Here is a 16957-nt window from a genome sequence, read left to right as displayed (position 1 = left end):
TAATTTAGTAGATTTGATTTTTACACAATATGTTAACATGTAGGTATTTTTTATAAAGGGGAATAAAATTAAAAAGTAAACAATATTGTTAATTAAATTTATAAATATGGAAACATTAAAAAATTACACAAAACTATTCATAAACTGTGTTATTATCTTCTTCTCTAGGTGCTGTCTCCGCTTCAAAAGTTGGCAATCATCAGAGAGATCTTTATTTTTTGAAACCGCGGCTCTAAATAATTCATTGTTATTACATCCAAACCAGTTCCTAAGGTTCTTCAGCCATGAGTTACGTCTCCTTACTATGGATCTTTTTTTTTGCATAATGACCTGGAGTATTAGATATACATCTCTCATCACATGTCCCATATATCTCAGTTTTCTTCTTATTTGTTAGTTCTTCTCGTTCCCTATGCGTAAGTCTCATTACCTCCACGTTGGCTATTCTATCTACTCATGAGATTTTTAGCACTCTTCGGTACATCTCGAATGTCTCTAGTCTCCTCACGCCAATGACTAACTTTTAACGAACTAAATTCTAAACCAAAACACAAAATAATGCACAAAAACGTTGTGAAACACAAGGGAAGTCGAATTCGAATTTCAAAATGACAGGTACACAAAATACTGACCTGAATAATTACCGTCACTTGACTCTTTGACACTTCTAAAAAATGGCCAAAATGGACGAAGTTTTCGTCAAATGTTCGTAATACGAGTATTTGATTGGCTAGAAAAAACGCGCATTCTAAATATCAACGAATCAAACGTAGGTTAGGAATAGACATCTTATGTATATAACCATTGTAATGCTGCATTATTTTTGTGTTTAATCACGGAGCTACCGCTTTTTCCGTCTCATCTAACTTAATGCATTAGAGAGAAATCGAAAAACTGTGACGCACTGAAAAATGATCATGAGAACAAGAATATCACTTTCCGCTTGTAATACATACAACATTTTTTCTACAACCACTTAAATAAATGAAACTATTTTTAAATCATCACCTTTGTTGTAACTATTTTATATCTGTCATTATAATGTCATAACATTAACTTTTATATCTATATCAGTTTGAATTTTCAATGTGTTTGTATTATATGGTTTTACGATTGTTGTGTTATATTAAATTGTGACGGTACTCGGTAAATGTCAACTTTTCGTTGCCATTGACAAGCAAAAAAGTCTTCTTTATCAAGTGATTGTAGAAAAACTAAATTACGCGCTAGATCCCGTTTAGTTACTAAATTATTCGCTAGTCGAAAGAAATACTAGCGTATAGCGAAGTAAAGGTTAGGCTAGGTAAATGAACTTCATCTGAACAAAATTACTGACTGACTATGTCTGAACCTACCCGTGTATGTGAAATTATATTATTTTTATTTTATTTTTAGAGTAACAGTTATTAGATAGAAAATATAAGTACATTTTAAATACATGGAGGAAAAAAGACCAGCTCTATCATTTTTTGATCGTCTGGATCAACTCATTAACCAAAAACACAATCAACTAAAACTTCGTAAAAAGTTCGGAAAAATAGATATTAATTTTAGGTAAGTAAATTATATGTTAATATTTGTTCTGAAGCTATTTTCTTGTTAGTCCTGTCGCCAGGGGGGGTACAACGGCCTCGTTAATTCAGATGGACTTACTCAAGTTTTTTTTATGTATTTTGACCCGTAGAACACGAATTTTTTGGGTAACAGTTGATCCGGATGTCGATAAGATTGTTATAGACCAAGAACTTGAGGAATCAAATAACAGCGATTTTTGGCAAAACAAAACAATATTTTGTATTTTTTGGGCCATTTTAAGTAAAAAATATTTCTACAAGTTTTTTCGTAGGATGCACAGTTTTCGAGATAAACGCGGTTGAACTTTAAAAAAATCGAAAAATTGCAATTTTTGAACCCGAATAACTTTTGATTAAAAAATAAAATAGCAAGTCTGCTTACCGCATTTGAAAGTTTAAGTCAAATTATATCGGTTTTGATTATTTGCATTGGTAAAAATTTATTTTTTTATTGTTTAACAAAGCTATAAACACGTAGGGTTTCCCGTGCTTTTACATGCGTTTTAACGCATGTAACGTAGAAATAGTCTTGATTGCACTAGTACCTATTCTACCTACTCGTTCGATTTTACATGAGAAATCATAGAAACATCACTCACGCACTAGTTGTTTGTAGCTTTGTTTAACAATAACACAATAAATTTTTGGCAAGGCAAGTAATCAAAACCGACATAATTTGACTTGAACTTTCAAAGGCGCTAAGCAGAATTGCTATTTTATTTTTTAATCAAAAGTTATTCGGGTTTAAAAATTGCAGTTTTTCGATTTTTTGAAAGTTCAACCGCGTTTATCTCGAAAACTGTGCATCCTACTAAAAAACTTGTAGAAATATTTTTTGCTTAAAATGACCCAAAAAATACAAAATATTGTTTTGTTTTGCCAAAAATCGCTGTTATTTGATTCCTCAAGTTCTTGGTCTATAACAATCTTATCGACATCCGGATCAACTGTTACCCAAAAAATTCGTGTTCTACGGGTCAAAATACATAAAAAAAACTTGGGTAAGTCCATCTGAATTAACGAGGCCGTTGTACCCCCCCTGGCGACAGGACTATGTGGCATCCTTTTGCAATTTAATATTTTTGGTGGAAATAAGTCACAATTTTACTTTACTTTACTTATGAGCCTCTTGAAGGTATGAAAATTTGTTTACAAAAAGAGCACCGAAATGAAAAGGTAATGGTTCGAAAATTACCATCCTATTGTTTATAACTTCGCGGCAAATGCTGGTTAAATTTGACCGGTTGTATCTCAGGAACCACTCATGTAAATTAAACTTTCTAATACCGTTATCTTAATTTAATGTAATCTAACAGCTAATATTCTATTTGTTTATGAGCCAAAGAAAATGTTGATAACTTTAAAACATTCCTGAGGCTCATCGCCTGATCGTTCATTCATGATTATTATTGAGACCGCAACTTGTTAATTAACAATTTAACTGTTGCTAGTATGTTTGTCTAACCCAAAAAGCTTTTAAATCATCAAGTTCTAATTATTGGCAAATAATTACTTCTTTTAGTTGAAAATTAAAGATTATTCTGGGAAAACCCGGATTTTTCGAGGAAAATATCTCTATGCATAATTAAATTACGGTGGGGTTTTCCCTATTTGGCTCATTTGCATGCGTATAAGTCGAGTTACGATGAAAAAGCTTAGAAAATACTTATTTTTTTAACCATTTTGCACTAATTTTACAATATCTCGAGTTCGAATTATTAGAGTAGTATTTTGTTTTTTTTTTGTTTTTTAAGTAGCAAATTTTATTTGAAAAAATGTTTGTTACCTATTTCTTTGAGTTCACAAGCTAGAGCCTTATAAACAATTAAATTGTTTATTCCACCACTGAAATCCACAGTCGAAATTCGTAATCATTAGCCAAAGATACATAGTGCAGCCGATATGTGAAACAATTGTGCATTTAATTATAGAAGTATATAATTTGGACCACATATACTACACATATAAAAGTTCAAATTTAGATATGAGGCCATCTCAGATTTTGCCTTATACAAAAATGGCGAGTGGCGAGCATTCAAAATGGCGCCTATACATATGTGACTAATAGCACGATAACTTTTGAACGAGACGTCAGATTTCAATCAAATTTAGTACGTAGGTTCTCTTTTTATGTATAAGATCGAGGTCTTAAACCGGAAGAATCGGTTTACCAGAAGATATGTTTTTCCTGGTTTTTATGTAAAAATATGTTGTTTTTTTTTATTCTTTCGCCCTGTATGTATTAATTTTTCAAAAAGCTAATACCGCCATTGGAAATAGCGTAAAAATATTTTTTTCTACGACCGTTTAATAACATGCTCATTATTCGCTATTTTTTCATAGTTAATAGCACCCATTACTGTACCCGTGAGTAATAATTCATTACTCACGGGATGAAGTTACTCACGGGTCATTACTCACGGGCTGAAGTTAGATTCAAGTGACGCATGCCACTTTTAATATTAATCGTATATACATTGCAAATAAAATTACTTCAAGTTGTTTATTTACTACAATAATTATTGTAATTTATATCAATAATTAACTTCGAAAAATTTTTAAACGAATTTTAACTGTAACAATGTCAGAATATTTTTTACGTTTATATCTTGTTTACTAAAAATTTTGACGTTTATCATTTATTTTAGTGACAGTGACATTAGCTCATTTTGTTTATTTTAATTAGAATTTATAACTAATATTGTGTTTATTTTTCAAGTTATATTGTGTTAAATATGTTATAACATATTATGTATAGTTATATTATTATATTATATATAGTTAAATGTAAATATACATTATAACTATTGAAATACGTCCACCGACAACAGACATTTCCTATTTATTAGATTAATTGACAGTAGGTACAAATTTAAGCTTATATTTTTTCGGAAACGAATAGAAATTATATTGACTATTTCTAGTTGTATTTTTACAATAAATAATAATTTGCTAATAGTAGGCAACCAATTATTCAGCCACGTACTAGGGGTAAATAGCATTTAGGTATTCTTGTAAATTATTATAATTTAAATCTCGAGTAGTTGATAATTACATTTTTTACTAATTAAAATAAAATAAAAAAGGTCGTAGAAAAAGTATAGTATTCTACTCGCATGTAATGACGGCTCGTGTCGCAAACTTCATCATCGTGAGTAATAGCCATCATTACATGCTCGTTGAATAATATACTATTTAGGAAATATTTTGAACTTTTTAGTTATATTAATTACCATTTAATAAATGCATAACGACGTATCTTCACATGAACCTATGTGAGACAGATTCGTGCAAATATTATAATAATTATTGTGTATTTAACGGTAGAAGCATATAATGTTTTACAAAAATGGCGGGCATTCAAAATGGAGACTATACATATGTGACTAATAGCACGATAACTTTCGAACTAGACGTCAGATAACAACCAAATTTGGTATATAGGTTCTTTTTTGGATGAGTAAGATCGAGGTATTGAACCGGAAGAACCGGTTTATCAAAAGTTGTGTTTTGACGTTGTGTTTTTTTATTTAAAAATATGTTGTTGCTTTTTCAACACTTTCACCCTGTATATATTAATTTTTCGAAAAAGTATTACCGCCATTGAAAAGAGTGTAAAAATATTTTTTAGGAACTATTTTGAACTTTTTAGTTATGCTGATTAGCATTTAATAAATGCATAACGTATGTTCGCATGTACCTATGGGCGGCAGATTCATTTTCAATGCCCGCCTTTTTGGAAAAGACAAAATCTGAGATGGCCCCGCATACCTAAGTTTGAATCTTTGTATGTGTAGTATGTGTATGTGTGGTCCAAATTATATGCTTCTACCATTAAATGCACAATAATTCTTATATTATTATTTGCACGAATCTGACGCACAGAGGTACCTACATGTGAAGATACGTTATGCATTTATTAAATGATAATTAATATAACTAAAGAGTTCAAAACATTCCCTAAAAAATAAATTTACGCTCTTTTCAACGCCGGATTACGTTTTTGAAAAATTAAAATATACAGGGTAAAAGAATTGAAAAAATAAACAACATATTTTTACAAAAAAATCAGGAAAAGCACAATTTTTGGTAAAGCGACTCTTCCGGTTTATGAGCTAGATCTTATACATCAAAAAATAATCTATATACCATGTTTATTTGAAATCGGACTCTGCGTTAAAAAGTTATCGTGCTGTTAGTCACATATGTATAATCGCCATTTTGAATGCCGCCTTTTTTGTAAAAGGCAAAATCTGAGATGGCATCATATCTAAATTTGAACCTTTGTATATGTAGTATTCTTCTTCAGCCTTCAGTAATCCAACTTTGGACATATGCCTCCCCCAATTCAATCCAGTGTTGTCTATTCTGCGCCACCTGTTTCCAGTTGTGTCCTCCAAACTTCTTTATGTCATCGGCCCATCTCATTTGTGGCCTTCCTCTACTTCTTCTTCCTAACCACGGTCTCCATTGTTGTATTTCGTGATTCCATCTTTTATCCTTCAGTCGCGCATTGTGTCCTGCGAAACTCCATTTTAATTTGGCAGTTTGTTCTCCTGCGTCTTTTACTTTGGTTTTGCTTCAAATCCATGTATTTGTTTTTTTGTCTACGAGCCTCACCCCGAGCATTGATCTTTCCATCGCTCTCTGTGCCTTTACCATTTTATCCATATTGGCCTTCGTGAGTGTCCACGTCTGTGAACCATACGTAAGTATAGGGAGGATACACTGATCGTAAACCCTGGTTCTTAAATATTGTTCTATTTTAGTGTTTTTCAAGATCCAACTCAGTTTTCCAAATCCTGCCCACGCTAACCTTATTCTTCTAGTAACTTCGGCAGTTTGATTTCCTTTGTTAACTTTCATTATCTGTCCCAGGTAGATGTATTCGTTTACTGTTTCTAAATATATGTCATTTAACGTTATTTTTGTAATGTTCGGTGTATTCGTCATTACTTTTGTTGTTTCCAAGTTCATCTTAAGACCTACTTTTTCTGAAGCTTGAAATAGTTGCGTCATCATGATCTGTAATTCTTCGAAACTTGTAGCGAATATTACAATGTCGTCAGCATATCTCAAATGACTCAGTTTTCTTCCATTAACATTTATTCCTTTGTCTACCCAGTTAATGTCTTTGAGCACGTCTTCAAGTCCCAGTGTGAACAGCTTTGGTGAAATAACGTCTCCCTGGCGAACTCCTCTGTTGATTGTTATAGCTTTGGTTTTCTCATCTATTTGTATTTTCATTGCAGCTTTCTTATAAATATTATGTATGAGCATTCTGTATCGACAATCTATCCTGCAGTTTTGTTCATAGCTTTCTCTATTGCCCAAAGTTCTATGGAGTCGAATGCCTTTTCATAATCAACGAAGCCAATGTATAAGTTCAAGTGATATTCATTGGGTTTCTCTATTAGCGTTCTGACTATAAGATGATCCGCTGTACTGTAACCCTTTCGGAATCCTGCCTGCTCTACCGGTTGATAGCTATCAAGCTTCGACGATAGCCTATTAGTTATTACTCTCATAAACAGTTTCTACATTTGAGACAACAGGGAAATTGGCCTGTAGTTCTTCAGATCTCCCCTGTCTCCTTTTTTGAAGAGAATTATTGTCAAGTTTTCTTTCCAATCATCTGAGACTTCTCCTTTGTGAAGGCATTCGTTGAAAAGATTTTTCAATTCTTCGAGAATAATTTCACTCCCCTCCTTTAACATTTCGGCAAGTATTCCATCTGGGCCCGGAGCCTTATTGCTCTTTAGTTGTGCCATAGCTTGTTTTATTTCGAAGGATTCTATATTAGTATATATGTGGTCCAAATTATATGCTTCTACCATTAAATGCACAATAATTATTATAGTATTTGCACGAATCTGTCGCACATAGGTACATGTGAAGATAAGTTATGCATTTATTACATGGTAATTAACATAACTAAAAAGTACAAAATATTTCCTAAAAAATATTTTTTCGCTCTTTTTAATTCCGGTATCACCTTTTTGAAAAAAAAATATATACAGGGCGAAAGAATTGAAAAAAAAAAACAACATATTATTACATTAAAAATCAGTAAAAACACAACTTCTGGTTAACCGATTCATCCGGTTCAGGAACTCGACCTTATACATCAGAAAAAGAACCCATATACCAAATGTGACAGGCTTAATGTTTTCGCTCCATAAGTGATATGAGTACTTATCAAATATTTTTCTGTTCAGACATATGGGCAGGTCCCATATGGGCGTATGTCTATAACTTTAATATAATTTAAGATTGTCATAACTATTTAATATTTGTTTTAGGGATGTCTGGAATAACACTCCGCTGCATAAAGCTGTAAAAAGGGGTGACCGTGAACTGACAAGGTTACTAATAAAGTCAGGAGCATCTGTTAATCATATAAATGATCAAGGTGACACGCCTTTACATGTGGCATCACGATTCAGAACAGTCGTTTCTGCATACATCCTTCTAAAACACGGCTCCGATATTAACAGAAAAAACAATCTTGGATTTACACCTTTGCACGAAGCAATACATGCCGAAATTGTTACAATGGCAAAATGGTCAAAAATAAATTATTATGATGGTATTAAAACTGATGCTAATAACGAGCCTCTAGGCTATCGTGTTCAATCTGATTATGATATTGCTGGTAATGAGTTTCTTGAATACTTTCCACATAATTATCATTTACCTATTGGTGAAATAGATAATACGGTTTTGGTTAGAATTTTAGTCGAAGCAGGAGCAGATGTTAATCAACAGACTGCCGAAGGGTGGACACCATTACATTTTGCTGTTCAAATCGGTCGTACAGATATTGTTGATATACTATTGCAAAAGTAAGTCACTAAGCCCAGAAACAGACGAACCACTCTGCACCGAGGGAACAATTTCTTTCCTCCTAAAACACTGACCGATTTCTTTGAGCTATCTTTTTTAAAAGTTACCATATCATATTAACATAAACATACCGCTTCACATATAAAGAAACGAGTTTTTTAAACACAACTCAATAATTTCTTACAGATAATTTCTTCAATACTAAGAAATGCATTAATGGTTAAATTTTAATTTTCTTATCCTAAAGTTTTTGTTTTTTAAATTGAAAACTACAAATATTTTGCAGTATAAGAAATATATTATGTTAAGTTAATCCATATTTATATTTGTGAACAACAAATTTTGTTGCAATCAAATACATATTTTAAACCACAAGAAATAATTCTTCAGAAATACCTTCTGTAGTAACTGTGATTATTAAATCCACAAGGAAAAGAAAAGGTTTTCCTGTAGTTGGCTGTATACCATCAATCACAAAATTGGAAAGAAATCCTTTGTAAAAGGTATAAATTTTTTTTTTTTTTTTAAATTTTTATACCTTTTACAAAGGATTTCTTTCCAATTTTGTGATTATTAAATAAAAACTTTATCATTAATGCCGAAATGTTACTTGCAAAGAGATTTTCTTCCACAAAAAAATTGCGCAGTAACCATTATTCACTATTTGTGATTTAATCTCAGTGTTTGGCAAGATGGCGTGGAATTAGTTCATTTTTATAGATGGATTTTGCGGATTTGATGGTGTTCTTTAAAATCTAAGGGAAAGTTTGAAGGTAGGTACATATAGGTATTAAATAAAAGTAAATTGATTAATTTAGGTAAGATGTAATAAAAATATTGTTGCATATCCGAATATGTGGTTCTAAAAGCAATATAATACTATCTTTATATGCATTTTAGATATTTATAATGCTGGACAACTCTGAAAAAAAGAATCTTATTCTAACTGGGAAATAAGCCACAATTTAACTTGAAAAATGATTTTATTGACGTTTCGACTTCTACTTCGGAGGGAAATACTACTATAATATTACTTAATCAACTAGGGGCTTCCATAAATGGTAGAACTGTATGCAGGTAAATTCCTTTATAAAAATGTGTATACTTATGTATAAACTATAATATGTTTCCAGAATGTATCGTCTTCTATATACAATCCTACAATTCAACGTTATATCAAACATGGTGTGTGCTTTATTTGTCATAAAGAAATATTAGTTAGTCTAAAAAAACATCTTAACGGTTAAGAAATTTAGTTAATATGTATAAAATAACTTATTTAAACTAATAATACTTTCCTGTAATAAAATTTCTTAATGATGAGGTTTCCTGTCACTTTTAGATTATGTAAATAAATAAAATTACAATATTATGTCTGCTTCAATGTTTTACATGGGTTGTATTTTTCTTCTTGTTTTAGCTAAACAATGTCTATTGTGTGACTTAATATTATACAGATAAAAACTAATATTTCATATACAAATAGAACAAAATTAACAAAGATGGTAGGATAAAAGCCATGTTTGAACTAAATATGATTGATTATTTGTTGAAATGCCAAGAAATTTTTTTGGGATTGTAGACTGTTTTACTGATACCTACCGTTCTTATACCAAAAAATTAACAGTTTTTATGTGGGCCCGTGTATTTTTTTGTATTTCCTTTTGTCTAAATAAGTATGTACCTACTTATATCCCTATCATTTTTTTTTATTAAAATAAGTTTACTCTTTTTACATAACGGATTTGTTTTAGGTAATTGCGGATATACAAAGTGCTATTAACAAAAAGAAGGAAAAATTAAGGGAGTTGGATTTGCCTCTCCATTCTTTTATTATTGTATTGCCAGTGGTTTTTCACCCTCCCACACTATCACAACGAATGTGGATAGGGCGACAAAAGCATTTGCGGCTAGCTTTTAAAACTAACAGTGGTGACGGAGTGGGTCCGTTAGCTAAAACTATTTAAAAATGATGGAATTTAGGGCGCCAGTCAACTCGTACTACAAATGCTACAAAGAATTCACCCGATTTACCAGTTGACCAATAAATCTCGTTATAGGTTTACTTACATCTATTTATTGAACAGTTGCAACACAAATAAGTATGAAAATAAACAAGTACAGTCATTGGTAGTACAAAGTGGCTAAGGAAACGAATATCAAATTAATTTAAATTTACGGACTAGAAATATTATAAATATTGGCGATACTAGTGCCTACTCTATAGTTGCCGCATGAGCTCATGAGTGCCACTAATACAAATCTAATAAGTAATGTACTATATTGACTGATAATAAGTTTTATGTATATAAAGTTGAATGTATGACTATCCCCAATAACTTCTAAAAATAAAAAAAAAATAAGACAAGAGAACACGTTAATTTGTTAACAAAAAAAAACCAAAAATGTTTACTATCATTAGATATATAAATTAAATAGAATAAATGAATTCAACTGTTTTAACATTGTTATAAAAACCAGATATCCTCCATAGTCTGGTATCGAACTACAAATGGTTAGTAGAAAACTTCTTCACCACATATATACTTGTATCCAATGACGACCATTAACATCCAAATATAACCAAAAACATCCACCAAAAATTAAACCAGAAACCAAATACAAAAATCCAAATATCCAACAAAAATCCAAAAACGAAAACTCCAAGTAAAACAAACTCCAAAACTCCAAAGAAAAAAATCTAAGTAAAACTAAAACCCCTAAAATAAAAAAAAAGGTAATTAGACACTTAATACAATGAATTTATTTAATCGTTTATTCTCGGTTGCTAAACCCATTGTCTACTCAATTCCCAATTGACAGTTGCATCCATCGAAGTAATATTGTCATCTCGTACGGTTCTATGAATCACTAAATCTATTCCATATCAATAAATATATTTCAACTAGGTTCTTCTCGTAACACCCTGTTATAATATCATAAATATTTCAATAAGTTTGTTACTGATTTTATTTAAACAGGCTTTTACCACTTATAACATAGCCTAGAAGTTAGCTTGCAATGTCATCTACATTTTAGGAGGCTTAGCAACAAATCAAGAATAAACCCTTAGCCAACGGGCTTCAATAAACACTAAATAAAATTAAGACACTGGTTGTCTGCCTCTCAATACATAAATAATCTAATCATTGCATGAATTACTTACCGCTTAAGTCTATCGGGGTTTTTACTACGGTCAATCACGCTACGATCTCCTATGGAGCTTCTCTAATACAAATAATATTCCCTATATAGACCTCATATATAGCGCTAGAAAAATAGAAGACCCACATAAGTAAACTGGGTTGATAGACCTTAAGATTGAACCAAAATTAATCGAAAATTATTCATACCTGCCTAGCGTGCGAAGTGACCACGTCTTTGAATAAATAATCCCTTTTCGGCTTGGGCTAAATACTAAAATATCCAATACACACTTCACCTATTATCTAGCCCCACTATGTGTAATAGGTAAATTTATCCAGGAAAGCCAGATGCCTCAAAATAATTAGCATACAAATGTTACCTAAATTACACGATCCAAAGACGCGTCCCCATCAAATTCAAAAAGGACGCTCGCCAGTCAGCTATGAGAGACGCCAACTTCCTCCCGAACACAGAAATTCAAAAACATAAGTACTCCCATGAACCATAGAACAACACTGCCTCGGTTTGACACTAGTCGTGACAGAATTTAAAACGACTTCAAAAGTAAAAGAAGCAGATTCTAACTTCTAACCTCAAATGATTAGTAAATAATATAATGAAAGCATAAACTATTTTACATTAAAAGGTGATAAAAAGTGAATAATAATTTCCTGGTTAAAACCGATAATTGAAATTGAAATTTGAAATTACTGAAGGTTTATTTTAACAAATTTATTGCAAGCAAGGATATTTATCTTTCTTATATTGAAATGAGGAAAAAGAAAGAATGCAGTCGGGATAGGAATCTTAAAATTGATCATGTTTAAATATGAAATACTTAAGGCAAGTAGGTTTTTAACATTATTTATTAATCTGTACTAAATGAAGCAGGCTTGCAACACAGGGTTTTCTGGGTAGATTTTTAAACGTAACAGGTTTAAGAGTGGAGAAATTATTTATATGTATTAATATCTAACGTTTTATATCCTGTTTTTATTATCTAATAAAGAACAATTTTACCTTAACAGAATGATTTATTTCGCCATATGTAATATCACTTTATTTTTAAGAAGTGTAACTTAATTTTAAATATACAATTATATCTGCGAAATATATTTCTTAACGTTAAAAACGTGCCAACGTTTTCCATCCCCGCTTAGCATAAACTGGTGAATATGTCTAAATTAGTCCTGTGGGGGAAGGTTATAGTCTAATGTGTGACTGCGCGTTACCGCCTGTTCTCTAATGACGTGCAGTCATCACTGTTGCGATGAGCGAGAGGGTAGTGCCACAGTAGTGCCACGATCGGTTGCACAACGCATTGTTATCAAATTCCTTGCAAAAGGAAACATTGGTACCGCTGAATCTTGGCGAAGATTAAAGGGGAATTAACACTGTCCAGTTCACAAGTGAAATTTTGGCATAGATAAGTTCGTGAAGGACGAGATACCGTGCAAAACAAAATTCATCAACGACGTCCAAAAATTGTTCGAAAAAGGCGAAAACTCGTTTGGCTACAGACAAAGTTTTAGCGACTGTTTTGAGATTATCGTGGCGTTTTGATGCTGGATTTTCTTCATGAGAGATGAACCATTAATGCCGCTTATTACTGTACTCTTTTGGATCGTGTTCGAGCTGAATAAAGAGGTCCAAAATACGGTTGATGTCCTATACGAGATGTGTTGCTCTTACACGACAATGCCCGACCATTTACAGCTGCCCTAATACAAGAAAAAATAGCGGAAATGCATTGGACTCTCATTGAACATCCTGCACACAGTCCTTATCTTTCACCATGTGATAACCACATGTTCAGTTCATTAAAAGATGCACTAGGCGGAGCGCGTTATGATGATGATAATCAAGTGTAGCAATTCGTGCGCAATTGGTTAGATACCCTCCGTCACTCTCTTTATCAAAATAGAATGCAGAAACTCCCTAGCCGCTGGGAACAATGCACACAGAAGGAAGGAATTTATATAGAAAAATGAGGTATTGTTTAATTGTTGTAATTATAATTCAATAAAAAGTTATTAGCAAAGTTATTATAAAAAGTTATTATATTTGATTCACCTCTCGTACATTAATTAATAATGGTAAGATAACAATATTCCTTACTAAGAAATATTATTGCTCAGAAAGAAGAGTTTTGTAATGCCAAGAAAATATATTCTTATGACAAATATAATTTCTTTCTGACAAATGGGTTTGCAGTTTGCAAGAAAGTGATAGTTCAATCATGTTTAAGATAAATTTCTTTGGGTATATTAAAATTTATTTGAAATATTTTAGAAAATTATATCTTACATACAAAGATATATTTCTTAGGTAATATGCCAAGTCGATCATTCTTAAATATTAATAAAGTTTCTTTATGTCAAGAATTTTTTCTCTCGGTTTGCAGCGATAATCTGTGGTGCCACAAGTAGCTTCCGATGATTAGCCGTAAATTATTATATGTATAAAATAAACGTGCCATTCCAGACGAGCGACAGTGGCCAGCCACTGTCGCCGATCCTCGCTGCTAGTGGCGTTCACTACAAAATCGTTGGCGCTACAAAATCGCCTGTCTAAGCCACAGAGTAGTGCTGTAGAGTGGCTCGTCTGTTTCTGGGCTAAGTATATTTTAATAGTAATAATGTATATTATACAATGAAAACAACAATAAAATCCCGTTCACGTGACAAAGCGATTAACGCGCTTTTTGGTAACGGACGAATACAATTATAACAGGTATAATGGATTTTGACAAGAGCTATGGCGTTGAAAATTTCAGATATTTTTGTTAATAAATCGGCATGATTCACAGCTCTTGTTAAAATTCAATACCTTAAAAATATAACTAAATACTAACTGTAAAAGACTTTAAAGAGTCTGAGTAAAAAATATATTTATTTAGCTATATTCTTTGTGACATTTTCAAGGCCATAGATCTGAAAAATTTTGACGTTTTGACGTCACACTATCACGGTCCACTAATTTTAAAGATGATACAAATTTGGAGGCAATTTTTAAAGAAAAAAAAAAGACAAGTCAATATTGAGAATTCTGGAAATTAACACCGAATAACTATAAGTTGCGTTTACTTGCTTTTCTTGTTGTTTGCTTGATCATACCTGTGCGAATCTTCATATTCAAAAATGAAATATGCAAAAAATGTTTAAATTGCTGAATAGAGCATTGAATAACCTTTCAAATGAGCTAGCACACGAACTTTATTCTTATTTAAAAAAATCATTGATTACGTCATCACACTCAGATGGATGACGCCACTAGTAGGTATAACATAAAAGTCAAAAAATCATAATTTAAAAATAAAAAATCGACCTGTTTCGAGATTTTTCCTTATAGTCGCCAATTTACCAAATAACGAATTTATTCCTTTCATTTCTATCATACTGTATATTACTTCACCTAGATTGCGGCCCGCAAGCTGTGGCAATAGCTACTATGTGGCCCAGGAAAAAAAAGGTTGAGTATCGCTGAGCTAGACCATATTATAGGTATTTATTGATGCTTTCTAGTATTTTTAGAAGAATTAACCAACAATAATAATTTATTTTCAGTTCAATTCAGTACTTTTCAGATTATTACTTATTTTAGTGGGGCCAGCGTTACCTTAACCGCGCAGAGCCTACCTGCACGTCTTCTACTCCAAATGCCAAGAAAGATTCGAATGTTATTTAGAATATGTTATAAAGTAATTAATGACGAAACTACAAATGTCCCTACTACTGGTACTACTGTATTGCATGAGGCTGCAAAATTGGATATAACGGATATAGCAAAAGTTATTCTAGATAAGGGTGCTGATATTAATGCACAAAATTCTCAAGGAAAAACTGCCCTTCATATTGCCGTGGAAAATTTTCAATATCATATGGTCATATTTCTAATATTAAATGGGGCCAATATTAATATAAAAGATAACTATGGACATATTCCTTTAGAGAATGTTTTTGTCTTAAGGGATCCTTCAGAATTTCCTTTTGATTTCGATTTTGACTTATATTTGGATTATCAACGAAAATTGGTTAAATACATTGTTTTATGGCAATACCACCAGGAGTATCTATTTATGAAAAGTAAGTATATTATACAACCATTATAACGCTAATATTACGTTATGGATTACAAAATTTTAACATTATTATATTATAGGGGCAAAATTCGAAAAAGTGGGTACATATTAAAACACAACAATTTTATGCGGGGACTTTAATATTAATTATGCTGTTGCTTGTATTACATAAATATCCTTGATCAACATATTTGAATCGTACGATTTAACAATGCACGAGAATTCTCCTACAAGGATTACAAAAACTACATCTCTGTAATTGATTATATTGTCTCAAATTTTTCACCCCTTGATGTCCCCTCTACAATTAACCCTTAACTACAGACAACCGGTATTTTTTACCGGCGGGCATTCCCAAAATGTGGATTTCGTGGTAACCTCACAACTTACAAGTTCATGTGTCTCTGTACCTCTCGGGCAGTTTGTATAACAATGCTAGTCAAAGCGTGTATTGTGTATTGTCAATATTTTCTTTTTTGGTACACATCAAAAATCTTAACCGGTAAAAATTACCGGATGTCTGTGTTAAGGGAGTATTTTTATATGAGTACTATATTTGTAAATCTGAAATGTTTACATTATTTTTTTGTGTTTTTGGGGAAAAAGTAAAGAAATGGACTGTGGAAGACATCCTGGACCTTCAATGAAGGTTAAATTTGAAGATAAAAATTTTGAGGCCACTTTGCCAAAATGGAATTGCCATTTAATTTTATTACAATTTTAGCCCTTGCAGATTTTTTTTCATGGATGTAAAAATTTTTGTGGATGCTATTTTATATTTCCTTTGTGATTCTATGTTACGTTTATTTGTTAAAAAAAGTTTAAATTTTTGTCCATAGCATTTATGGCCGTTTGTTTCAATAGACCAAAAATGTTACCAAAATTCTGGTTTAATAGATTATTCTTCAAAAATCTTGTCATTATATTATTAAAATCACTCACTTTACCATTTTTCCCATATCTAGAGACTCCATAAAAACACATAATGCAAAAAGTTTTTGTTTTTTATTATTAGCTTTATATTTTGACTCTATTTTACAATGACCGGTAAAAAATACCGGGAGTCTGTAGTTACGTGATAATATTGGGATGTCTGTAGTTAAGGGTTAATAATGCTGGATGGGTAAAACCAACTAATATTCAGGAGTTCGAAAAATATATTAATGATACATTGAAAGATACAACAACAACAGACATTAATATACTGAACAAGCAAATAATCACCACAATACAACACGCTCAAACTAAATACTGTCCAACAAACCAAAAAGATGAAAAACTAAGTCAACCTACTAAAACCCTTATAGAA

General features: G+C 31.8%; 1 protein-coding gene across 2 annotated transcripts in view; it reads left to right on the top strand.

Moving 5' to 3' along the window:
• Positions 1 to 1389: 1389 nt before the first annotated feature.
• LOC126885697 (putative ankyrin repeat protein RF_0381) overlaps positions 1390 to 16957 on the top strand; it is a 39090-nt gene continuing 23522 nt past the window's right edge. The window contains exons 1-4 of one of the 2 annotated variants that reach the window (XM_050652410.1): positions 1390 to 1554; positions 7877 to 8419; positions 15171 to 15652; positions 16255 to 16580. In XM_050652410.1, coding sequence (XP_050508367.1) covers positions 1439 to 1554; positions 7877 to 8419; positions 15171 to 15652; positions 16255 to 16295 — 1182 coding nt within the window. In that variant the 5' untranslated portion in view covers positions 1390 to 1438 and the 3' untranslated portion in view covers positions 16296 to 16580. Of the gene's footprint in view, positions 1555 to 7876; positions 8420 to 15170; positions 15653 to 16254; positions 16581 to 16957 lie in introns of those variants that run through there. The other variant, XM_050652409.1, reaches the window with a different exon arrangement.

The sequence above is a fragment of the Diabrotica virgifera genome, chromosome 5, assembly GCF_917563875.1.
Source record: "Diabrotica virgifera virgifera chromosome 5, PGI_DIABVI_V3a".
NCBI classification, from domain to species: Eukaryota; Metazoa; Arthropoda; class Insecta; order Coleoptera; family Chrysomelidae; genus Diabrotica; species Diabrotica virgifera.
Note: the sequence above shows the minus strand (reverse complement) of the source record. Positions and strands in the feature narration are given on the sequence as shown.